General features: G+C 40.7%; 1 protein-coding gene across 1 annotated transcript in view; it reads left to right on the top strand.

The window, feature by feature from the left end:
* LOC127437485 (laminin subunit beta-1-like) overlaps positions 1 to 27109 on the top strand; it is a 64567-nt gene that overhangs the window by 25221 nt on the left and 12237 nt on the right. Inside the window, exons 18-27 of the mRNA XM_051692426.1 lie at positions 3700 to 3843; positions 4032 to 4263; positions 4344 to 4507; positions 4778 to 5002; positions 5465 to 5682; positions 5764 to 5860; positions 18792 to 19161; positions 19333 to 19517; positions 19609 to 19850; positions 21094 to 21300. Of these exons, the coding sequence (XP_051548386.1) occupies positions 3700 to 3843; positions 4032 to 4263; positions 4344 to 4507; positions 4778 to 5002; positions 5465 to 5682; positions 5764 to 5860; positions 18792 to 19161; positions 19333 to 19517; positions 19609 to 19850; positions 21094 to 21300 (2084 nt within the window). The remainder of the gene's footprint in view (positions 1 to 3699; positions 3844 to 4031; positions 4264 to 4343; positions 4508 to 4777; positions 5003 to 5464; positions 5683 to 5763; positions 5861 to 18791; positions 19162 to 19332; positions 19518 to 19608; positions 19851 to 21093; positions 21301 to 27109) is intronic.

The following is a 27109-nucleotide window of genomic DNA, read 5'->3' as shown; positions in this document are numbered from 1 at the left end:
AAAAAAAATGTGTCTGCCTTTGCATTATTTGTGTATTTTGCATATACATGATATTTCAGATTTATTTAACTTCAATGATAATTAAATTTTACCATATAACACCGTAAATTACTACAAAGTCCCATTTGGATTTCATTTCTAAATAAATTTGTAGTTAAGAAGGTCTGTCACTATTTAATCAAAAACAGTGTGAGACATATTTTATTCATCATATTTTATTAATTAAATCAATTTAATTTAACACTTAAAGTAAATGTATAAATAAAACATATTTAACTAATTAAATTAATGCATTAACTTTGGCAGCCCTGGTAAATATTATAATAATAATAATAAGAATATCAATAATTTATTTTATTAATTAAATTTATTTAATTAAATTGTTATTATTATTATTATTAATAATAATTAATAATTATGTAATTAAATACAATTAATAATTATTAATAATGATGATCAAATCTAATTAGTTTAACCCTTAATGGTAATTAATTGAACAAATATAACATATTAAATTAATTTAATTAATGCATCCGATATAACCCTGGTGCCTGTTTTTCCATCAGTTGTCAAGTTCCCTTTCTGATCTTTTCACTGTTGTCAGCCCACTTTGATTATAGCGCACACACATATTCACCCTGTCATCACTGTGTGACATTGGCTCCATTTTCTAACCACATAAACATTCCCCTTCCCCCTTTATGACAGATGTGTCAATCTTCATTCTGTCATCATTCATTCAGCTTTTATTCTCCTCTGTCTGCAGAAGTGCTTTCCTGTCTCATGTCAGAGCTTGAAACGGGGCCTCAGGCCTAATTACACTGCCTTACATGCTTCCTGTCGGAGTCTTTACCAGCACGGCACATTTCATCGGCTGTAAAACAGGGCGCAAACTTTGCTCACTATTAATATTACTGTGGAAATGTTCATGATAAAATCAATAACAAGCAGATACAAAACACACTTCTACAAAACAGTTATCTTCATTTAACATTGTCCTTTTAAAGCACTGTTGAGGAAGTTATTTTAAACTGTAGTTTGCCAGTCTACTAATAATTTAAAGTAGTTAAACTACAGTCCAGTTACATTTAATTAGCTACACTACAAGCGTATACCACTAGCTATTTATGAGGACAATGTCTTTATATAACTATCAGATCACATAGGCTCATTTAATCAGAGCAGTTTATTATATTTGGCACAAAATCAAAAAAGGTACTTAATAAATCTTAATTAAGGTGAAAGTTTAAACTTGAACAGGTAAATTTACACTAAACACAATGAATTAAACTAGAAACACCTTATATTATAACTTTTATAATGATCATACAGAATAGCAATATACAGTATAATGCAATATAGCAATCAATAGTAGCATTTAATTAAATATGTCACCATAAAAAAGAATACCTAAAATGCAAGGGAATCAGTGAATCATGTTTCTGAATGGTACGTTTTTCAGAACACTACTTGAGAGAGAGTACACTCTAGATAAGTGTTTGATTATTACCTCAGTTCGCTAGGCTGTAAAGATATTTGTGCAATACGTAGTGATTGACTGATTTGTTGCGCTACATTGCTAATTTTTGGATTGTTACTGGAAAAGATACTTGAAAATAGCTAAACTACTGTCATGCTACAGAAAAATTTTTGTTCACAGTATAGTGAATTTTTCTTAGTGTTGCTACTTTCAGTTTGTTACTCCCCAAAACTTTTTTAGAGAGCCACTAACTTCGACAACAGTCAAAATTTTCGCTCTTATGCAAAGCAGAACAAACTTTGATAATGAAGTTTGTTTGAAAGAACAAGGAAATTATACTTTCAGGCCCTGAACCAGTGACTTTTAAAAATTTAACTTGGTTTTTTGAGGTCTTTCAATGTGATATGACTTGCCAAGTCACTAGGCAAAACAAAGCAGTTGTGCATGGTTGTGGCTTCAGTGTCAAGCCACTGAGGTGTTGAGTTAAAGTTCAGTGATTTAGCTCAATATGATTAATGAGGTGTGCACAACCGCAAGAAGGGCCAGGGCTGCTCTGGGTTTGAGCCCTTGTTAAACTGCACAAGCTCTGTGTCCGGGTCTAAGCACTGCCCCCCCCCCCCGATGAAATTCATGAAATGAAAATCATTATTTAAAAAATAAAAAAAAGCCAGATTAAAAAAAGTAAAAGCTGTAGGGAATGCGTGCCAGTCCCAGAAGCTAGACATTGAAATTATGGTTGTTTGATTTGTAGGTTGTCCTGTTCAAATACTCCACTAACGACTATACATAAAATAGAAATCTTGGCCGATATTTTTGCTAAGGTTCTTTTTTTTTTTTTTTTGACAATTACCAATGCAATGATCCATATAATATATATATATATATATATATATATATATATATATATATATATATACACACACTGACGGCCAAAAGTTTGGAATAATGTACAGATTTCACTGTTTCGGAAGGAAATTGGTACTTCAATTAACCAAAGTGGCATTTAACTGATCACAAAGTATAGTCAGGACATTACTGATGTAAAAAACAGCACCATCACTATTTGAAAAAAGTAATTTTTGATCAAATCTAGACAGGCCCCATTTCCAGCAGCCATCACTCCAACACCTTATCCTTGAGTAATCATGCTAAATTACTAATTTGGTACTAGAAAATCACTTGCCATTATATCAAACACAGTTGAAAGATATTTGGTTTGTTAAATGAAGCTTAACATTGTCTTTGTGTTTGTTTTTGAGTTGCCACAGTATGTAATAGACTGGCATGTCTTAAGGTCAATATTAGGTCAAAAATGGCAAAAAAGAATCAGCTTTCTCTAGAAACTTGTCAATCATTGTTTTGAGGAATGAAGGCTATACAACGCTTGAAATTGCCAAAAAACTGAATATTTCATACACTACAGTCTTCAAAGACAAAGGGCAACTGGCTCTAACAAGGACAGAAAGAGATGTGGAAGGTCAGATGTACAACTAAACAAGAGGATAAGTACATCAGAGTCTCTAGTTTGAGAAATAGACGCCTCACATGTCCTCAGCTGACAGCTTCATTGAATTCAACCCGCTCAACACCAGTTTCATGTACAACAGTAAAGAGAAGACTCAGGTGTGCAGGCCTTATGAGAAGAATTGCAAATAAAAAGCCACTTTTGAAACTGAAAAACAAAAATAAACGGTTAGAGTGGGCAAAGAAACAGACATTGGACAACAGATAATTGGAAAAGAGTGTTATGGATCTGAACCCCATTAAGCTTTTTGGGATCAGCTAGACTGTAAGGTGCGTGAGAAGTGCCCGACAAGACAGCCACATCTATGGCAAGTGCTGCAGGAAGTGTGGGGTGAAATGTCACCCGAGTATCTGGACAAACTGACAACTAGAATACCAAGGATCTGCAAAGCTGTCATTGCTACACGTGGAGAATTTTTTGATGAGAACTCATTGAAGTAGTTTAAGAAGTTCTGAACATTTTTTTCAAATTGTAATAGTAATTTTTCACGTTATTAATGTCCTGACTATACATTGTGATCAGTTGAATGCCACTTTGGTGAATAAAAGTACCAATTTCTTTCCATAAGAGCAAAATCTGTACATTATTCCAAACTTTTGGCCACCAGTGTATATATATATATATATATATATATATATATATATATGCAGGACATTTCTTTTTTATTTATAGTTCTCTCTGTTTCTCAAAATAGCGTGTCAGTGTGACCCTCAGGGGTCTCTCAGCACTGTTTGTGACCCGAGCGGTGGCCAGTGCCAGTGTCGTCCCAACGTGGTTGGCAGGAACTGTGACAAATGTGCCCCAGCTACCTTCCTCTTTGGACCGCAAGGCTGCAGACGTAAGTACATCTGACCAATTTCTACCATATGCATCTATCATATTTGTAACTTGGTTTTTTAAGAATTTCTTTTAAATGGAAATGCACCAAGTCCTGCAGTATTCCCAGTCTATATTGGTAGAGTTCAGTAGTTAAAATGTCCTTTCACTAGTGTACAACGTAATTCTAGTCTGTCTGTTGTTGGTTAGACTGTGACTGCAGTCCTGAGGGCTCTATCCATTCTTTCTGTCATGAGTCCACTGGACAATGTGAGTGTATTCCCGGAGCGTATGGACGGCAGTGCGATCGCTGTCTGCCAGGACACTGGGGGTTCCCAAACTGTCGCCCCTGCACTTGCAATGGCCACGCTGAGCAGTGTGACCTGCGCACGGGACAGTGCCTGTCCTGTAGGGACCACACCACTGGACATAACTGCGAGAGGTCAGTGACTAGTGTGTTTGTTTAGAGTGTTTTGTTTCTCATTAACTGCTTGACATTAAATCATAAAATCACTTCCACAGGTGTTTGAGTGGTTACTACGGTGACCCAGTCCTGGGCTCTGGAGACCATTGCCGCCCCTGCATGTGTCCTGACGGTCCTGGCAGTGGCCGACAGTTCTCCAGTGCTTGCTATAAGAGTTTTGACTCTAATCAGTTGTTCTGCGTCTGTAACCAGGGATATAAAGGTAACCTGCAGGCACCTTGATTGATTTATAAGGGCATCTGTCAACAAAAAAGATGCTGTAAAATTGCTTAAATCATAACACATGCTAAAATTTGCTTTGGTCATATAGATTATATAGAAGAATATGGTAATATTTTGCTCTATGATATACAATTATATGTGGCGAGGGCTGCAATATTAAAAGATGGTGTTAGCTGTTTTGTCAAGAAATGTTTAGACATGCATCAGAGGTTGATTTTATTCAATGCATGGCCCTCTTATGTTGCCGTAGGTGCCAGGTGTGAAGAGTGTGCCCCCGGTTACTATGGAAACCCGCACGAGGTGGGCGGAGAATGCAGGCCCTGTCAGTGCAATAACAACATTGACATGATGGACCCGGTGTCCTGTGGTGCCCGCACGGGTGCCTGTCTCAAATGCCTGTACCACACAGAGGGAGAGGGTTGCAACCGTTGCAAGCTTGGCTATTATGGCAATGCGCTGACCCAGAGTTGTAGAAGTAAGTGTTAGAGATTTTATGAATCGGCAGTCTGGGTTTTAAAAATAAAATTCCCCCTCCGAATATTATCCAAATACTGTATATTTCATATGTAGTGTATATATGACTTTAAAATATAATTTTGTTTTATACAAAACATGCATGCACCAATGTAGAAATTGTGACAGACAGACAGACAGTCAGACAGATAGATAGATAAGACAGGCAGAAAAGACAGACAGACAGATAACAGATAGATAGATAGATATTTAGACGGACAGACAGGAAAGACGGTCGGACAGACAAACAGATAGATAGATAAGACAGGCAGAAAAGACAGACAGACAGATAACAGATAGATAGATAGATATTTGGACGGACAGACAAACAGATAGATAGATAGGTTACATTCATATTTCTATTATAATGAATGTGAAGTTTGCTTTTTACAGTGTGTTTCAAATGTTTTCTCCTTGTTCTCAGAGTGTGTGTGTAATCATATGGGCACTGCTGAGGAATCTTGCCCCTCTCTGGGTAACTGCAACTGTGACTTAAACAGTGGGCAGTGCCAGTGTTTGCCCAACGTGGTGGGCAAGCACTGCGACCTGTGCACTCCTGACACCTGGAATATGGCCAGCGGGAAAGGCTGTGAGGTCTGTGACTGTGACCCCAACCATTCCTCCAGCTCCTCCTGTAATGAGGTTAGACCACATTCACAGCTGTCTTTATGTAAATTGTGTGTACGTGCATGATTGATTCATCAATGTTTTTTTCCTCTGTAGATTACTGGCCAGTGCTCTTGTAAAGCTGGATTTGGTGGCAGAACCTGCAGAGAGTGTAGAGAACTGTTCTGGGGCAACCCTGAGGTCAAATGCCATGGTGAGATGAGAAAAAAATCACAGCAATACTGCCTGGCAAAATGCAGTAACTATGCCAACATTAAAACTATGAAAAATGGCTGCGGAGTTACTTGGTTTTGGTGTGTATTTTGTTGTGTTTGCAATTTTCAAACTCTGTTTGGAATATTTGGATTCTCTGTGGATTATATTCTAAGAGACTGGATTTCGATAAATATGTAGTTACTGCATTTTGCCTTTGCACAGCAGAGTAAATTACCCAATTAATTATGGTAACCCTTGACTGAATGTTCTGGATTCAATACAAGTTAAGCTCAATCGACTGCAATTGTGGCATAATGTTGATTACCATAAATTGTTTTGACTCATCTCTTGTTTATTTAAATAAGCAAAAATCACAGTTACAGTATAGCACTTACAATAGAGGTGAATGAGGCCTGTCCTAAAACATTAAAATACACGCGGTTTCAAAAGTAAAGCCGCTAGACCTAAACATTATACATGTTAACATGATTTTAGTGTGATAACATCGCATACTATCCTTATCTGTTTAAAGTTATATATTACAATATTACAACTTCAATGTCATGATGACATTAGGCCGGTATCCCTATAATCTGGTAAATGCTGTCACACTTGTAAATCCTTGATTTTATCGCACTAAAATCATGTTAACACATATAATGTTTACGTCTAGTGGTAATAAACAGCATCTTCTGTATATTCAAATTTCTGGACAGCCTTACTAGAAACAGTATTTTTGTTTTTAAATATACAATGGTTGAGTCGAAATTCATTTTTGTGATAATTAACATAATGCCACAAATGCTGTCGATTGAGCTTAACTTGTATCGAACCCGGAAGATAACACTGAAGATAACATGAAATGGCATTTACAATGAGTTTAATTTCTGTAATGTCACGTATTTCCAAGTGAAACAGAAAAATCTGCAAAAAATTATTTGACTTGATTATTATCCATCAGAATTTGATCGGATTGTGAAAAGTTAGGCTATGATATTATTGGCAGATATGATTTTATCCCCACCCATACGGTCTTGGTTACACCAGCAGCAAAGAAAAGTTGTTTCAGAGGCGATTCGGAAAACAAACCCTTTGTTTTCTTTAGAATAACATGTACTGATTTAGCAGAGCAATACCAGGGACATTATTAAGAAAGTAAATAAGGTCAAGTATGATTGCATTTTATCTTTAATTGTTGCCACTGTTGGACATTAAAAAAAAATTATGAAGAGTGCAACTGAACACCCATTTTGCTGACATTTCAAACATGACAATTGTGAGCTTTGCCAATACTTTAACCTTGAAAACTTTTTTGTAGCAATAGCAGAATGGAAGAGCCTTTGGCCCACTCTTTGATTTGCCTCAGATGTGCGTGACCATGACGGACTGCCACAATGTACCTTTGTTTTCATGGGTTTTCCCCTCATGACTCCATTAGAGTCTGACGCAGTATCCCTCCAGTCTTTGTCCCCTCTCGGACTGTATATACTGCTATGCAGACTATATCTGTGGAAATCTATTTGAACTGAAGTTCCATGAGCACTTGATAACAAATTTTCTGGTGCTTTTGAGGTCTTGAAGACTTGAGGATCAACATTTTATTTCAACTTCTCTACAATCTCAGCCCAAATAATAGCTCATGATCAAGGGCGATAAATGTGGAATTATGGTCTACCATCAGCATTTCCAACACTTGAGAAGTTATAAATTCTGTACTATTCATATTAGTGGAATAGTCTTGTGGCAGAGCAGGTTTTGGGCTCTCTGTGAGGTGAAAAAGCTGTATGCTGAGAGAAATCTCTTCCCTCCACCCTTTCGTTTGTTTGAAGAGCCCTGACAGAGCAGGAAGCCCCCCGTGTTCCTCTAAGATCCAGTTACCCTCTATAACCCTCTCTGTTGACTCGCCCTCAATATGCTCTTCCCTCTTCCAACACAGGAATGAACATTTATTCAGCTTGAGCTGTTTAACTGCCATTTGTGGTTTCCTGTTAAATACTACTTTGATTGATAAAGAGTAATCTTATGAAACCACAGGCTTTAATTTGAGTTGAACCACATCTCGTTCACTGGAAGAATTTGTAGTTTAGCTTGAATATTTTGCTTAGAGGTATTTGTATTGTATCTGGCAAGTGATTTGCTCTTTGAGCCATTATTAGACTTTAATTTTAAAGTTTAAAAGTTTGACTAGTGGTTGACCAATGTGGGTTTTCTAATGGCTGATTCTGAAAGCGATACCAAGAGAGCAGAGTTGGACGATGTAATGGCAATAAATACATTTTAGCTGTAGCGAATAATCTACAGAGAATTGCTGAATTTAAATGAAGAATTGTTATTCACTTTTTTATTTAATGTTTTCTCAAAAATATCTAAAAATATTTGAAAACAGAAAATGTGCACTATCCATTGATTTCAGTAGGTGGAAGAACCATTTCTGTTAATTGGTCAATCAGGGACAGTTATTGATGTCAATAATTTAAAAATGGTCAAATGTCGGCTTAAGAAGCCTGGCCGATATGTCAGTCACTAGTTTAGACATCATGTTGTCTTGAAAAATAAATACTCTTTTCCATTTTAAGCTTTTTCCAAAATCCCTAAACCATGACCAAAATCCTCCTGCAGGTGCAACTGTATATACAGAACTTCTGATCAGATAACCGTCTGAATTACGGTTTTCGCACAGCGAACAATAAAAAATCCCATAGAATTAGGCCACGTCTACACAAATTCATTAATAACGGAGTTTGTAAAGGATTTGTGTGGATGTGGCCTTATCCGTTTAAGTTTAAACCTCCATTCCCTATCTGTCACTCACTCGACATTGTGTCGATGTAGTGACACTAGGGGTCACTTTTGGGAGCCCGAGACACCTCTGGTCTTTGATAAAAGGCCAATGAAAATTGGCAAGTGGTATTTGCATACCACTCCCCCGGACATACGGATATAAAAGGAGCTGGCATGCAGCCACTCATTCAGATTTTCTCTTCGGAGCCGAACTGTCGATGTTTACTGAGCTGACTGTTCATTCACCTCTGCTGGATCTGACGGCGCATTTCAGCGGCTTCTCCCTCCTCTGCACTGGTGTACTGCAGAGAACGCCCCTGGGCGCTTCGGCAGAAATAAGAGAGTATGTTTTCTAAAAGAGTATATTTCTCTAAAAGAGCGGCACACACAGAACATCTTTTTAAAGACGCATCTTTTTAAAGATGCCTTTCCGTTTGTGTGTTATTCCTGGTTGCGGTCGTTATCTTTCAACTTCTGACGGTCACGATCGCTGTCTTTCATGTCTGGGTGCGACCCACTTGGAGACAGCGTTCATGGATGGATCATGTACTCATTGCGAGAACATTCGTAAGAAAGCAAGCCACCCCAGCGGCTCCCCGCCTCGGTCCTTCTACCTACGGGTATGAGGCCAGCGCGGCTAGCACTGGGGGCGATTTGGGGACCCCAATGGGACCACCTCCGCTGGGTATCCCCCCACGGATATCCCTCCCATTCCCCAGCACACTCGTCTGCCCCAATCGGGCTTCTGGATGAGTCCGCCGGCTCGTCTCACGGCGAGTTCGACCTCTTGTTCGGAGCCCGCGAAGCTGATGAGCTCTCGAGTGCAGCATCGGAGAGCGGGCTCGTCCAGTCGGGTACGGTTGCCCAGTCACAGGCTGACGCGGAAATGATGGACATGCTTTCTCGGGCAGCCGCGAGTGTCGGGCTAGAGTGGAATCCTCCGCTCTCCCCTGAACCCTTGCAGCTCGATGATTGGTTCCTGGGCTCGTGGCGCCGCTCAAAGCAGCCATGCCCTGCTCCAGTTCCTTTCTTCCCGGAAGTGCACGAGGAGCTGACAAGGTCGTGGGAGGCACCTTTTACTGCCACGTCCCGATCTTTCAGCTCCCCCGCCCTCACTACCCTCGATGGTGGGGCGGCCAGGGGCTATTCGGCGATTCCCCCGGTGGATAAGGTGCTTGCGGTGCACCTATGCCCGCAGAGCGCCGCCACCTGGCGCAGGCGCCCAAAGCTCCCGTCCAAGGCATGTAGGTTTACGTCGTCCTTGACGGCCAAAGCCTACAGTGCCGCTGGACAAGCCGCCTCCGCCCTGCACGCCATGGTTCTCCTGCAAGTCCACCAAGCCAAGGCGCTAAAGGAACTGCATGAGTGTAGTTCCGCCCCAGATTTGATGCAGGAGCTGCGCTCGGCGACCGACCTTGCTCTCTGGTCGATGAAGGTCACGGCACGGTCTCTTGGGCAGGTGATGTCCACCTTGGTGGTCCAGGAGCACCACCTTTGGCTCAACCTGGTCGAGATGGGTTCCTTGCTGCCCCCATTTCCCAGGTTGGCCTGTTTGGCGACACCATCGAGGGCTTTGCCCAGCAGTTCTCGATGGTGAAGCAGCAGACAGAGGCTATCCAGCACATCCTGCCCCAGCACGGCTCAAGATCCTGCACCCCGCCTGCTCATCGTCAAGGGCGTCCCCCTGCGGTGACTGCACCGGCTCCATCGCAGCCCGGCCCTTCGGCCCCAGTGTGGAGCCCACCGCAGGGAAGCACGACCTGATCATCAGGTTCCTGAAAGGCACCAGGAGGTTGAATCCCTTCAGACCGCACCTCGTTCCCTCATGGGACCTCTCTAGTTCGTCAGGGTCTACAGAGAGCCCCCTTTGAACACTTGCAGTCAGCTGAGCTAAAGGCACTCTCTTTGAAGACTGCCCTCCTGACTGCGCTCACTTCCAACAAGAGAGTAGGAGACCTGCAAGCGTTCTCTGTCAGCAAAACATGCCTGGAGTTCGGTCCGGGCTACTCTCACGTGATCCTAAGACCCCGACCAGGCTATGTGCCCAAGGTTCCCACGACCCCCTTTAGGGACCATTTGGTGAACCTGCAAGTGCTGTCCCAGGAAGAGGCAGACACAGCACTGACATGGCTGTGTCTGGTGCACGCTTTACGCATCTATTTGGATAGCACGCAGAGCTTTAGAGTCTCTGAGCAGCTCTTTGTCTGCTTTGGTGGACAGCGGAAAGGAAGCGCTGTCTCCAAGCAGAGGATCGCCCACTGGCTCATTGACGCCATAACAATGGCATATCACGCCCAGGACATGCCGCCCCCGGTGGGGCTACAAGCCCATTCTACCAGGGGTGTAGCGGCCTCCTGGGCCTTGACCAGTGGCGCCTCTCTAACAGACATTTGCAGAGCAGCGGGCTGGGCAACACCCAACAACTTTGCGAAGTTCTACAATATCCGGGTGGAACCAGTTTCATCCCGTGTAGTGGCACGCAGGTAAGTCCGGGACAGCTGGCCGGGTGTATCGCTTGCGCATAGCGCCTTTCACCTCCCTTGAGCTGAAGACGTGCTCTGTTGACTCCCAGTAGTGTTCACAAACTGTGTTCCCTGGTTGATTTCCTCCGAGCCCTGTGGCAGACGATTTTGCGGAGAAACTCGCTGCCGGCTCAGTACACGTGCTAACTTAGCCCTGTACTGAGGTAGGTGCTCCGCATGTGGTGGTTCCCCGTAGGTAACCCCATGCAACATATATCTTCCACTAATTCGTTTCCCTGTTGGTAAACTGTGTCTTCCTTGGGCAAAGGCCCCTCTACCCCAGTCACCATGCTTGTAGTAACTCCTCCCCCGTAGGGTAGGACCTACCATGGGACTTCTCCACATGGCATACTTCCGACAAAGCTCGGCAAGACCATGTGACATATTTCCACTTAAATACCCCCCCTCCCCCCTTTGGGTGGGGTGTGGTCTCCGTGGTGTCTTCCCCTTGGGAGTGACACTGCCCCGACTAGACCTGATGGCCCCAGTCAGTTAATTCCTTTTTTTGGGGAGAAGAAAAAAAAGGGGATAAGAGGCCACGACTGGGCTAGCCTGTCTCTATCTTTTGTGTAGTCGACTTGTCCCCAAAGGGCTGTTTGACACTCATAACAGTGTTGGGGGAGGTTACGTGTCGGCCTGGTGCGCTGGCTACAAGGCACACAGTGGTCTGCCCGTCACACACCGCCAGTTCACGTAACACAGTTCAGCCAGTTGCGGCGTTTCGTATAGGGACCCCTAGTGTCACTACATCAACACAACGTTGAGTGAGTGACAGATAGGGAACGTCCTGGTTACTTGCGTAACCTCCGTTCCCTGATGGAGGGAACGAGACGTTGTGTCCCTCTTGCCACAACGCTGAACTACCCGCTGAAATGGCCGGGACCTTGTCTCGGCTCCTTAGCACAAAACCTGAATGAGTGGTTGCATACCAGCTCCTTTTATACCCGTATGTCCGGGGGAGTGGTATGCAAATACCACTCGCCAATTTTCATTGGCCTTTTATCAAAGACCAGAGGTGTCTCGGGCTCCCAAGAGTGACCCCTAGTGTCACTACATCGACACAACGTCCCGTTCCCTCCATCAGGGAACGGAGGTTACACAAGTAACCAGGACGTTTTCAGTTTCATAACGTCATTGTTTTCCACAGTATGCGTGGTGCAAAGTGTCCGTTTTCGGTGGAGAAAAGTACTGTTCTAGTGTGGATGAGAGGTATAAACATGGCAAAATCAATGTGTTTTCAAATGCAAATGTATTAGTGTGGGCATGGCCTTATGGTGTGTTCACATCATGTCAGAATTACTGTAATTACGAGATTCGGACTTGTAAAAACTCTTCACATCTTTGTTGAACTCATAATTACATTTTGCAAAATCTAAATTCTATGAAATCTCTGAATTGACAGTTCTAACGTCATGTAAAAAGAACCAATGTGGCAGCGGCCTAAACGGTTAAAACTAGTTAAACATTTTTGTTCATATGCCATTTTCTTATAACCAGTGTTACCTTAAGTGCTTTCTTAATTCATAAACATTTTGCAGGAAAATATAGAGGTGAATTCATAATTTTATGAAGTAATTAAATCAACAACAAAGCCACGCAAGGATCCGTTTTGGTGTTATTTGTGTTGCCAGCAGTGCTGGGCGGATTACTTGTAAATTGTAAGTACTGATTACAAATTACATGACAAAAAATGCAATCAGTAACGTAATCTCGTAGATTACATTTTTGGGGTAATCTTATCCAATTACTTTTGGATTACTTTCAACCTAATTCTATTTTATTTTATGTAACATGCATTTGAGTAGGAAAATAATTTTAACATAAAAGTACAAAGAGGAAGAAAATGTATTCCATTCTTTATTACTAACAAAAAGAGCTCCTTATGACATTTTTAAAAAGTGCATTAAAGATTACATTAATGAAATAAACATTAACTCTAACAGCAATGACAGTGCATAGCTGAAGTTTATAATTCAAAACACTGAGACATTGAGTTCATTTTAAGTGCATAAAACAATAGCAACTTTACGCACATTAATGATCATAAAATCAATAGCAACTAGATCAAAGCTTTAAAACACTGAAACACTTTTAACCCTTACTGCTTACTGATAGTCCATCACCTGTTCCAAAGCTTAGGGTCAAGATATTATCTTTTGAACAGCAAGAATATTCTAAAAGAGCAGAATATTTTAAAACAGCAGAGTTCCAATTTGTAATCCAATTACAAATTCTTGATATTTGTAATCTGATAACGCAATCCAGATTACATGTAATATGTTACTTCCCAGCACTGGTTGCCAGAGAAACAAATAATTTTACAGTTGGAGAATTTGAACAGCTCTGAGTAGAATACTCATCTACCAATTGTCATCTCATAATTACAATAATTCCAACAGGAAGTGAATGCATCAAAACATTGATGGAATGTTCAAATTGGCCAAGATTATTTAAATTCCAACTGTCAAGAAATTGGAATGTAAACAAACACACTCCAGTCAGAATATCTAAACATTCTTAAAACAAGTTAAATGTACCCAAAATGTAAAACTTCATAAAATGTATAAGATTTTTCGAAGTAAATATACTTTTTCAGAAGTAGACTGTACCTGCATTTTATCATGTTCCATTATCAGATTTGTTCACTTGTTCTGAAGCATAAACATCACTAACATTTTTATTTTGTTTTTCTTACAGCCATTTTATACAGTGCAAGGCTTTTTGCTGCTACACAATACTCTACAGTTATATCTGAAATACCACTCAAACCCTGAAAGCCCCTATGAATGGAATGTTAACCAGATATAGTTGTGTTTTAACACAGGCCAAGAAGTTTCCTCCCCTGCATTTTTACAATCACCTCATCGCAGAACCGTATCAAAGCATATTTGTGAATGAAAGGCCACTTACAGTTAAATCGGAGTAACTGCCCTAATACTGAGACTTGGGGTGGGCTTTTTCGACTTGGACCAGTAAACGCCCTTACAAAAAAATCTAGCTGCAAACTTGCCGCAATCGCCACTTATTAATTTTCACATGCAAATGAGCTTTGCGGAAAACTCTTCATTGTCACCAAAGTTTGCTGCAGGTTCACCACTACAGATGAAGAGCTACAAACTTCTGGCAAACATTTGCAGCAAATAACAAGCTAATTTGAACGTGAAAATAATGAGTGGCGAATTTGTGGCAACTCTTGATTTTTTTATAAGCCAGAATACCTAAGCAAACCACCTAGTAATGTCCCAAAACACCCTAGCAACCACATAGCAATGCTCTAAAACCCTCAGAATACCTTTACTTCAGAACATTTCAAAGTCTAGTTTGTTTCAAGTTGTTTATATATCTAGAAACCCACTGGGCAACTGCCCTCATGACTTGTTACTGTTTAAACAAATCTGGCAAATATATCTCCAACCCGTTTTCAGCAGAAGTAGGTACGCTTTTAAAGCAATAGTTTAGTGAGCTTGTTAACACTGTCATGAATGTTAAACACCAGTAAAATGGACTGTGTAATTTCACAGGACCCTTTTTTTTTTTTTTTTTTTACAGTTTCAAATAGCTCTTGAGTGGTTCCTTTTCTTTGCTAATGTGTGTGTGTTAAACATTGAAATCCCTACACCTTGGCTATTGAGAGTCTGTGTAAACAGTGGCTGAATACACAATTGTGTTATATTGCATTTAATCTTCAAGGAGCATATTTGTTTACTTTACAGCTAGTTTTAAAAGCCCATTTTATTTGACCTACTTTTAAACACTAAAATGCATATGTGCTCCTTGGACAGTGAAAGTACATTTTGGAGCATTTGTGTTGGGTATTTTTTTGTGTGGGTAGATATCTACCAATAACTCATCTACATCACAAAATCTTGTACGCCTGTTGCCGTCTCCAGGGGTCACATTCATGTCATTGTCCCAACAAGAAACACCCCCGGCGCTGCCCTAGGCCCCCCCATATTAACATAGGGATTAACTTCTGAGATAATTCCCTAACTCAACCACTTTGTGTGCATTAGAGCCCTTAGGTAAAGGAGCCTTTTTCCTTAGGAATGTGTGTGTGTGTATAAGCACCAAAGCTTGGAATGCGTTTCAAGTAAATCAACTGTCTCAGACAGGGGCCCCACTCGTGTAGTGTGTGTGTGTGTCTGTACTGTTATGTGTATTGTCCTGAATTTCCTCACAGGGATTAAAAAAGTGTCTTTCTATATGGCTACCTACAGTATATACCCTAGTGAGCAAAACCTAGTTAGCTGCCTACCTAAATAGCATTTTAAGGCATTATTAGAATGCTCCCAATATGAAGACTGTTCCAAAAGGTATAGGGAGCATACATTTTATTCCTTTTTGGCCAAATTCTAAAGCGTGTATTTACTTTGACAAATTTAATCCAAAATGGTGGACAAAGAGATATGTTGATCCTAAATATACATAATCATTAAATACTGAAAAGTACTGTTAAAAAATCATTAACATGGACTATTTAACCCAATATTTGTGTTTGCTGTGTATTTTCATTGTTAGCATAGCAACATGCTAACATAAAACTCCATTGGATTCGCTAAACTTTTGTGTGCTTCACGTGAAGAGTGCTTTTTGTATGTGACACACTGAGTTGCTGTATTGTAGAGTGTTTCAAATTAGTCACTTTTGAGGACTGGTTAGGATGCTGCCTTATAAAGCAACTGCCTATGTGAGCTGTCAGACTGATGTCAATGTGAAATCGAAAACAGTAGGTTGACTTTTCTTTAGGTAAAATCAGCCTGTGCTTACCGAAATTCGAAAAACACTGCCCCCACTGTCCAAAGCGATAAGTATTGTTGGGCAGATGAGCATGTGTGAGCTCCATTTTTTTGTGAGACATTTCCACGGAGGCATGCCAAAAGCTATTTGTTTTCAGCTGCACAGGCTGTAATACAGTGAGGAGGATTGCATATTTTATAAACTGTACCCCCAAATCCAAACCCCAAACCTAAACTTAACCATCAGTGTAGAAAAAAAATTATGTTAGAGGGAAAAATTCATAGTCCGAATCATGCTTGTGATTATGCAAACGCAATAACTTCCTGGTTTCAAAGCAGGATCCGAACCCGCATCTCCCTACAGGGGAAGATAAACAATCTGGAGCCGATGCAAACATATCTGATAAGAGATGGTGCTCGTCAATGTGTCGGCACAGTTTGGCCAATCCTAGGGTACTGGAACTCTCAGATACAATATGCAGACTTCCCGTCTGATCATGTTAGAGCAGTAGACAGCAAGGCAGCTTGAACAGTTTCTTCTTTTGGTAAATTGATGTTAACAAGTTTGTTCGTACAAACCCTAGAATTTTCTCTGAGCTTGTTCGTTTAAGGGTCTCAAAATAAGGTTATTCCGGATGTGGTGTTTGCTAAGTGTCTCGTCAGTCATTGTGGGTCTGTTACTGCCTTTTGTTCACAAAACACTTTGAGATGACACCAGCAGTGCAATCTTTAACAATCTTTCCTCCATCCTTCTTTTCCCCCTCTGTCCCCCTCTCACTCCATCACACACTCTTTCAACTCCAGCCTAATAAGGTCACAGTAACTCTGAGTATGCAGGCACTGACAAACAAAGCCACAGTCAGTGATCTGTTGTCTTTAAGATCTTGAATTGTACAAGTCTTTCAGATCAGTTCTTCCACCGTTTCAGATTGTAGTTCAATTTATATGTCTTGTTTTAAAGGAATATTCCGGGTTCAATACAAGTTAAGCTCAATCCACAGCATTTGTGGCATAATGTTAATTACCACAAAAAATAATTTTGTCCTGTCTGTCCTTTTCTTTAAAAAAAGCAAAAATCTGGGTTACAGTGAGGCACTTACAATGGAAGTGAATGGGTGCCAATCTTTGGAGGGTTTAAAAGCAGAAATGTGAAGCTTGTAATTTTTATAAAAGCACTTGCATGAATTCTTCTGTTAAAACTCATGTATTATTTGAGCTGTAAAGTTGATTTTAATGGTCATTTTTACAGTCATTTTAGGGTTTTATGGGTTGTTGACATTACATCGCCATGGCAAAGAAGTTGCAAAATTGGTTTTAACTTAAAGATTAGTAAGTGATTTTTATCCCACTAAAATTGTTTACACACATATTGTTTATGTCTTGTGGCTATATTTCTGAAAAAGTGAGTATTTTAACATTCAAAAATTGGCTCCATTCACTTCCATTGTTATTGCCTCAGATTTGTGCTTTTTATATATATATATAGAGAGAGAGAGAGAGAGAGAGAGAGAGAGAGAGAGAGAGAGAGAGAGAGAGAGAGAAAAGGAGGGGCAAGTCAAAATAAATTTTTGTGGTAATAAATATTATGCCACTAATGCTGTCAATTGAGCTTAACTTGTATTGAACCCGGAATATTCCTTTAAGCAAGGCTCAACAACATAAATGTGACTAAGCATTCAACCCAACACTGCAAAAAAATCATTTTTTTCCAGTAAAAATATCAAAACATTCTAAAAATGTGTCAATGTGGTAGCCATTTTTCAAATGGAAAAATTGACTTGGCTAATTTATTATTTAAAAAAATACCCTTCACATCATGGCTGCATTATCAGCATAGATGTGCATAACATTTTCCATAAAATGATGATCAGTCATCAGAGATCTTTTATTCTGAGATAACAGCCTCCGTGTTTTTAACATAGTAGAGAGAGTAACGGTCAACAAGCGTGTCACAACAGTAAGTCACTATTTGCGGATACTATACAAATGAATGGGGAGAGTCTTAAGCTGACACCTACCTGTCGCAAAATGTTCTTCTGTCTTCTCTTGTAAAGCAGCAATTTTCTCATAGTAAACTCCACACACAGTTCATTCCAAAAGGACTGTTTAGCGTAAAACATGTTGAAGATTAGCAGACAGGCAGTCAGTTCATTAAGTGATGAGTTGTTTCCTCACAAATGCAGTTTATTCAGCACACTGAGGCATCTCCTCCATAGACATCCATTAAAAAAATAATAAAATGTTTTTTTTTTTGGCCTCTTGTCTCCTCGCCAGTGTACCGCCATAGAATGTCTATGGAATGGCAGCGTTACGCTAATCTATGCTAACCTTGTTGGCTCCCCTTGGTAGAAGCGCCCTGCTGTTATTAGTTATTCCTTACTTATTAGACAGTCACACTGGAGAAATTTTAGATGAATCGCCTTGAAGTCACAATGGTGAAAGTTCCAGGGTTCCCAAAAGTCATGGAAAACCTGGAAATATCAGGGAATTTTTAAAATGATGATTTTCAGGCCTGACAAAATTAATGCAAATTTATAAAACCTTAAAAGTCATGGAAATTTCTATAGTGAAAGCACATTTTTCTTGCCTTTCAGTTAGATACTGCTCTTGGATAGAGCAAAACTTGGTCAAAACAGTTCTCAAATCAGGCTGAATGAATCAGTAGGGAATCTGTATGAATCAGATTGATTTTTAAAAATCTGTATCTATTAAATCCAAATGCATGGAAAAGTCATGGAATTTCATGGGTCAAAAAAAGGTGGTGATTTGCTCCTTGTGAGATTTGAACCTACAACCTTTTGGTTACCAGATCAGGGCTTTAACCACTAAGCTGCACCACCCCTGGTGCATTGCATTGTGTGTTAACTTCAGTGTCCCTATATGTTTTCAGCATGTGACTGTGACTACAAAGGCATTGCAGAACGCCAGTGCAACAAGGCCACAGGTCACTGCGTATGCCTGGAGGGTGTGTCTGGAGCCCGATGTGACAAGTGTGCTCGCGGCTACACTGGCGAGTTCCCACGGTGTGAGCGCTGCCACCAGTGCTTTTCCGAATGGGATGTAATCGTGGGTGACCTGACCAACCAGACCCACAGACTGGTCCAGAAGGTCAACACCATCAAAACCAGTGGCATCATGGGACCCTACCAGACCACCATAAAAAATGTTGAGAGCAGCACTAACTTCATCCGCGACATCCTGGCACAGAGTCCCGCCACTCAGCCTCTCACTGAGATCCAGGGACTCCTCGAACAAGCTACGTATGTTACGACCATGCTCAAGTTAAAGCAGGTGTAGATACGTACTTAGTGTATTTACAGAGACTGTTTTCTACTCTTCCTATTAGATCTTCTTCTGGCTTATTTGGTTTTGCTTTCGGACTATTTGATGTGTATTTATTTATCCTGTTTAAATTAATATTCCCTCTACAGTGCCTTAATGGCCGAAATGAACAAAAACCTTAACATAACAGAAGGGGCGTTGTCTGAAATCTCATCAGAGAACAATAGCACAGACACCAAACTGAACTCTCTTAAAAAGGAAGCTCAGAAACTCCAACAGACAGTGAAAGACCTGCAGGAACAGGTGGAGTTTGTGAAGAACTCAGACATTCGAGGTGAGTAAAATCACTCAAGATTTACACAATGCTCATTGAAGCTCTAATACATAGTAAATACCTCAGAAGTCATGTGTCTCCATTTCCACAGGGGCAAGAGCCAGTGTGAGTCGGTACTTCCAGGAGTCTGAGGAGGCAGAGATCCGTGTGAACGCCTCCACCAGTGACCCATTCAACCTGGTCAATCAGTCTGCCACTCTGCGGAGAGAGACAGAAGACCTGATGTACCAGACCAAAGAAGAGTACAGTCAAAGGCAGGATGAGTTTTCCAAGAAACTGGATGACCTGGCAGGACAGCTGGAGACACTGGATCTATCTGAGCTTAGTGAGAAGGTAGAACAATCAACAGCTTGTTGTTCATAGTCTGCGGCAAGAGCCTGTTTAAAGACTTTTTTTCTTCTCCCCTTTTCTCCCCAATTTGGAATGCCCAATTCCCAATGTGCTCTAAGTCCTTGTGGTGGTGTAGTGACTTGCCTCAATCTGAGTGGCAGAGGACAAATCTCAGTTGCCTCTGTGTCTGAGACCATCAATCCATGCATCTTATCATATGGCTTGAGCGTGTTACCATGGAGACGTAGCACATGTGGAGGCTTCATGCTATTCTCCACGGCATCCACTCACCACGTGCCCCACTGAGAGCAAGATCCACACATTATGGAGGCCACAAGGAGGTTACCCCATGTGACTCTACCCTCCCTAGCAACTGGGCCAATTTGGTTGCTTAGGAGACCTGGCTGGAGTCACTCAGCACACCCTGGATTTGAACTTGCGACTCCAGGGGTGGTAGTCAGTGTCAATACTCGCTGAGCTACCCAGGCCCCCTGTTTAAAGACTTGATATTCTTCACCTGACGGTTTTGCAAAAGTTTAATTTTCAGAAATAAATCAAGGGACAAATCGCACTGTTTTAAACTTCATTTTCATATTACATTTTACAGCACAACTCGTCCCTGCACTGTTTTGTGCTGTGGACTTGAATGATACCTATTTATGAGGCTTGTTCAGGTTTGCTATTACTTTTCTAAGTGGTTGGACTTAAGATTTTCACCTCTCAAAAAAATCCCTTAGACTTATATTGAAGGAGGAACCCGAGCCATAAACCTGTCAAGAAAATGTCCTGGTCATATTTAACCTCTCCCAAGAAAATAATAAGCAATAATAAATAAATAGAAAATAAATAATAATAATAATAATAATATTAAATTTTATTTTGCACAAAGAATATGCCTACATGAAGAACCATTAAGATATTTTGCATTAATTTCAGGACACATTAAGCATATTTGACCCAATTCTCATTGCTGCAATGAAAAAAATTATATTTAAATTGTAAAATACATCATAGTTTTACATTTTTACTTTTACTATTCACATTGTTTTCAATTATGATTGTCATTACCAGAAGATGTCTTTTTTTGGCCCTAAAAATAGGCTTTATTTTTTATTTGCAAAATATTATTTCTTACATGTTTCTTTTGATTTTGAAGTAAAATAGTAAATTTTCTTCACAGGTTTCATGAGAATCACCCAAAAAGATGTATTTTATTTTTAACTATCCGCTCTTTCCATGGATACAGACATGTGGTAGTCCAACTGGCTCAGAGAACTGTGCCGACTCACCCTGTGGTGGCCTGAGCTGCGTGGATCTGGAGGGAAATAGGAAGTGTGGAGGAGAGGGATGTGACGGCCTCACCACGCTGGCCCACAACGCCTGGCAGAAAGCCAAAGAATTCGACCTAGAGATTATCAGCGCCATGGAGGAAGTGGATAAGCTCTCCAAAATGGTATGATATATAATGCTATATGTTTTACTGACTTGATTAGAGGTTTTGCTATGCATTTACTAGAGATATTATTCAGATCTTTTCATTATGATAAGCACTCCTGAATGCTTTTGAAAAGAAGCTTTGTTCACATTGAAGAACTGATTTTATTGTATGATTACCAAGGCTTTCTGTAAAAAATCTGTGTACTTTCTGTAAAGAGTCCTTAATCTGTGAGAGGTCACATGACGCCATGTGAGGAGCAGACATGTGAGCGACGAGCTCTGCGCACTTTGCTAGTTTTTTAATTATTTTCATGTTATAATCCAGTGAGATTCGATACACCTAGTTACATATTTGTTCTGTGAGGTAAACATGGCAAAGAAGTCAAAATCCTTGGGCTCTGGAGACATTAAAAGATACAGTACTTACCTGCTCAAGCTGAAACCTCTGACAGGCCTGCAGACCGGGGACTCGATTTGGATGGTGCGGCGGGAGAAGAAATCTAGCGTCAACTGTCCAACATGTCTGTGATGCTGACAAAGGTTGTTGCTGACTAGGAAGATCTCGCTGTAATACAGTGCATCCGGAAAGTATTCACAGCGCTTCACTTTTTCCACATTTTGTTATGTTACAGCCTTATTCCAAAATGGATTAAATTCATTTTTTCCTCAAAATTCTACAAACAATACCCCATAATGACAATGTGAAAGAAGTTTGTTTGAAATCTTTGCAAATTTATTAAAAATAAAAAACGAAAAAATCACATGTATATAAGTATTCACAGCCTTTGCCATGACACTCAAAATTGAGCTCAGGTGCAACCTGTTTCTACTGATCATCCTTGAGATGTTTCTACAACTTGATTGGAGTCCACCTGTGGTAAATTCAGTTGATTGGACATGATTTGGAAAGGCACACACCTGTCTATATAAGGTCTCACAGTTAACAGTGCGTGTCAGAGCACAAACCAAGCCATGAGTTCCAAGGAATTGTCTGTAGACCTCCGAGACAGGATTGTATCAAGGCACAGATCTGGGGAAGGGTACAGAAAAATTTTTGCAGCATTGAAGGTCCCAATGAGCACAATGGCCTCCATCATCCGTAAATGGAAGAAGTTTGGAACCACCAGGACTCTTCCTAGAGTTGGCTGCCCGGCCAAACTGAGCGATCGGGGGAGAAGGGCCTTAGTCAGGGAGGTGACCAAGCACCCGATGGTCACACTGACAGAGCTCCAGCATTTCTCTGTGGAGAGAGGAGAACCTTCCAGAAGAACAACCATCTCTGCAGCACTCCACCAATCAGGCCTGTATGGTAGAGTGGCCAGAAGGAAGCCACTCCTCAGTAAAAGGCACATGACAGCCTGCCTGGAGTTTGCCAAAAGGCACCTGAAGGACTCTCAGACCATGAGAAACAAAGATTGAACTCTTTGGCCTGAATGGCAGGCGTCATGCCTGGAGGAAATCAGGCACCGCTCATCACCTGGCCAATACCATCCCTACAGTGAAGCATGGTGGTGGCAGCATCATGCTGTGGGGATGTTTTTCAGCGGCAGGAACTGGGAGACTAGTCAGGATTGAGGGAAAGATGAATGCAGCAATGTACAGAGACATCCTTGATGAAAACCTGCTCCAGAGCGCTCTGGACCTCAGGCTGGGGCGAAGGTTCATCTTCCAACAGGACAACGACCCTAAGCACACAGCCAAGATAACAAAGGAGTGGCTACAGGACAACTCTGTGAATGTCCTTGAGTGGCCCAGCCAGAGCCCAGGCTTGAACCCGATTGAACATCTCTGGAGAGATCTGAAAATGGCTGTGCACCGACGCTCCCCATCCAACATGATGGAGCTTGAGAGGTCCTGCAAAGAAGAATTGGAGAAACTGCCCAAAAATAGGTGTGCCAAGCTTGTAGCATAATACTCAAAAAGACTTGAGGCTATAATTGGTGCCAAAGGTGCTTCAACAAAGTATTGAGCAAAGGCTGTGAATACTTATGTACATGTGATTTTGTTTCGTTTTTTATTTTTAATAAATTTGCAAAGATTTCAAACAAACTTCTTTCACGTTGTCATTATGGGGTATTGTTTGTAGAATCTTGAGGAAAATAATGAATTTAATCCATTTTGGAATAAGACTGTAACATAACAAAATGTGGAAAAAGTGAAGTGCTGTGAATACTTTCCGGATGCACTGTACGTCGATCAATTACAGCGATGGAAACAAAATTCTCTGAGTTGGTTACAAGAGTGGCAGAAGTGGAGAAAAGGATCAATTATCTGGAGTCATCAAAAGGGAATTATCCGCAAATCCGCTGGTGACCAAAATAGAAGTGGGAAACATTTTGGAAAAATTGGAATATCTTGAAAATAGGAGCCGAAGAAATAATGAAATTCCTAGACAAGCTCTTCCCGAGTCTGCTGGACATAACAGGCCATAAGCTGGAAATCGAGCACGTTCACAGAGTCCCTGCTCGCAGATCGGCTGAGGGAAACAGGCCCTGATCAATTCTGGCCACATTTTTGAGATCATCCGATAAAGATCTCATGTTGCGCGAGGCGAGGAGCAAAGGAAAGCTTTCTTGGAAGAATCACAATATTTACTTGTTCCCGGATTTTGCGAATTCGACAAGAGCATCGCGATCAATTCAAGGAGTGTAAGAAACACTTGCATCAACGGAAGAACGCTTTTGCACTGATGTTTCCGGACAAACTGAGAATAGATACGAAGGATGGTCACAAAGTATTTACGTGTCCCAAACAAGCACTGTCCTTCATAAATACATTGGAGTGAGTAAGCCATTTGGTGTTTCTTATGTGAGTGGATTGACTCGCTGAATATACACTCGATTGTCTGAGGAAGCTGGGCGTCATTTTTGTTTCTGTTTGTGCTGGCTCCACCTAGCGGCTGGAGTTTGTTTTGTGAAATAACACTTCTCCTTCAAGAAACTTTTGCATTGATGGAGGATCGCTTTTGCACGGGGGTTCCCGGCCAGATTGAGAGTTTGTCTGTCCGAGGAAACTGAACAGCTTTATATCGGTTGGAATTTGTTTTGTGGAGGAACAAACCTCCGAGACAGTTATGAGAATGAATCTACACGTTCTTTGTGTTTATTCTGCCTATTGGCTTGGATTTGTCTTACAAAGTATTTTCTGTTATGTAATTTTGCCTCACAAAATTTATGCAGAAGCACCGGGCTTGAGCAATCCGACAACAAAGTTGTCACGGGGACTCTCGTAGGCGTACATGGACCTTTTGAGTTTAGAGGGATTGATGCCGGTTGGCGCTGTCGTGTGTGGGGTTAATGCGCACGTTTTTCTGAGTTCGGGGGAGTTCGGGGTTTGATTGTTGCACTAATGTTGGAATGTGGTCTTTATCATTTTATTTTTGATTAATGATAAATTAGGAAGAGTCATTATTGTTTTAGCTGAAATTCAGGGGCAAAGGTTGATTTTGGCTAATATTTACGCACCTAATGCTGATGATCAGGGCTTTTTTATAGATCTTGAAGGCACCCCTCATGATATAATATTGGAAGGAGACTTTAATCTTTTGATGGACTCAGTCCTTGATCATAGTGAAGCAAAAGTGTGTAAGCCCCCTAGAGCAACACTGACGCTTCACAGGATGTGTAAATATCTTGGTCTTACAGATATTTGGAGACTTTTGAACCCATCTGGTAGGGACTATACATTTTTTTCATTAGTCCATAAGACTTCATTAGTCCATAAGATTTATTCTAGAATAGATTTATATATATATATATATATATATATATATATATATATATATATATATATATATATATACAGGTGCATCTCAATAAATTAGAATGTCGTGAAAAAGTTCATTTATTTCAGTAATTCAACTCAAATTGTGAAACCCGTGTATTAAATAAATTCAATGCACACAGACTGAAGTAGTTTAAGTCTTTGGTTCTTTTAATTGTGATGATTTTGGCTCACATTTAACAAAAACCCACCAATTCACTATCTCAAAAAATTAGAATATGGTGACATGCCAATCAGCTAATCAACTCAAAACACCTGCAAAGATTTCCTGAGCCTTCAAAATGGTCTCTCAGTTTGGTTCACTAGGCTACACAGTCATGGGGAAGACTGCTGATCTGACAGTTGTCCAGAAGACAATCATTGACACCCTTCACAAGGAGGGTAAGCCACAAACATTCATTGCCAAGAAGCTGGCTGTTCACAGAGTGCTGTATCCAAGCATGTTAACAGAAAGTTGAGTGGAAGGAAAAAGTGTGGAAGAAAAAGATGCACAACCAACCGAGAGAACCGCAGCCTTATGATTGTCAAGCAAAATCGATTCAAGAATTTGGGTGAACTTCACAAGGAATGGACTGAGGCTGGGGTCAAGGCATCAAGAGCCACCACACACAGACGTGTCAAGGAATTTGGCTACAGTTGTTGTATTCCTCTTGTTAACCCACTCCTGAACCACAGACAACGTCAGAGGTGTCTTACCTGGGCTAAGGAGAAGAAGAACTGGACTGTTGCCCAGTGGTCCAAATGAGAGCAAGTTTTGTATTTCATTTGGAAACCAAGGTACTAGAGTCTGGAGGAAGGGTGGAGAAGCTCATAGCCCAAGTTGCTTGAAGTCCAGTGTTAAGTTTCCACAGTCTGTGATGATTTGGGGTGCAATGTCATCTGCTGGTGTTGGTCCATTGTGTTTTTTGAAAACCAAAGTCACTGCACCCGTTTACCAAGAAATTTTGGAGCACTTCATGCTTCCTTCTGCTGACCAGCTTTTTAAAGATGCTGATTTCATTTTCCAGCAGGATTTGGCACCTGCCCACACTGCCAAAAGCACCAAAAGTTGGTTAAATGACCATGGTGTTGGTGTGCTTGACTGGCCAGCAAACTCACCAGACCTGAACCCCATAGAGAATCTATGGGGTATTGTCAAGAGGAAAATGAGAAACAAGAGACCAAAAAATGCAGATGAGCTGAAGGCCACTGTCAAAGAAACCTGGGCTTCCATACCACCTCGGCAGTGCCACAAACTGATCACCTCCATGCCACGCCAAATTGAGGCAGTAATTAAAGCAAAAGGAGCCCCTACCAAGTATTGAGTACATATACAGTAAATGAACATACTTTCCAGAAGGCCAACAATTCACTAAAAATGTTTTTTTTTTTTGGTCTTATGATGTATTCTAATTTTTTGAGATAGTGAACTGGTGGGTTTTTGTTAAATGTGAGCCAAAATCATCACAATTAAAAGAACCAAAGACTTAAACTACTTCAGTCTGTGTGCATTGAATTTATTTAATACATGAGTTTCACAATTTGAGTTGAATTACTGAAATAAATGAACTTTTCCACGACATTCTAATTTATTGAGATGCACCTGTATATATAAATTCCTCATTTCATCTTTTGTTGATTGCTCAATTGGAAACATTTTAGTCTCAGATCATGCCCTGGTGAGTTTAGAGGTGTTGACATATATGGAGAAAAATAAATCATATAGTGGGCATTTTAATGTATCCTTATAGCAAAATCCTGATTTCAACAAATGTTAAAGACTGAAATCAATGTCTATATGGAGACCAACTGGTCCTCAGTATCCTCTGTGGGCGTGGCTTGTGAGGCACTTAAGGCGGTTCTTAAGGGTCGGATCATACAGTATGCCTCATTCATTAAAAAATCCAAAACACAAGAACTCGTGGAGTTGGAAGGAAATATTGAAAGTGCCGAGGCTGAGCTGAAGCGCTGTATGTCATCTGATGGCCTCAGAGAATTGACCCGATTGAAATATAGATATAATACTATTTTGTCACGGAAGATGGAGTTTTGGTTATTCAGGG

Source organism: Myxocyprinus asiaticus, chromosome 48, assembly GCF_019703515.2.
Source record: "Myxocyprinus asiaticus isolate MX2 ecotype Aquarium Trade chromosome 48, UBuf_Myxa_2, whole genome shotgun sequence".
Lineage (NCBI taxonomy): Eukaryota > Metazoa > Chordata > Actinopteri > Cypriniformes > Catostomidae > Myxocyprinus > Myxocyprinus asiaticus.
The sequence above is the reverse complement of the archived record's forward strand: the minus strand, read 5'-3'. Positions and strand labels throughout refer to the sequence as shown.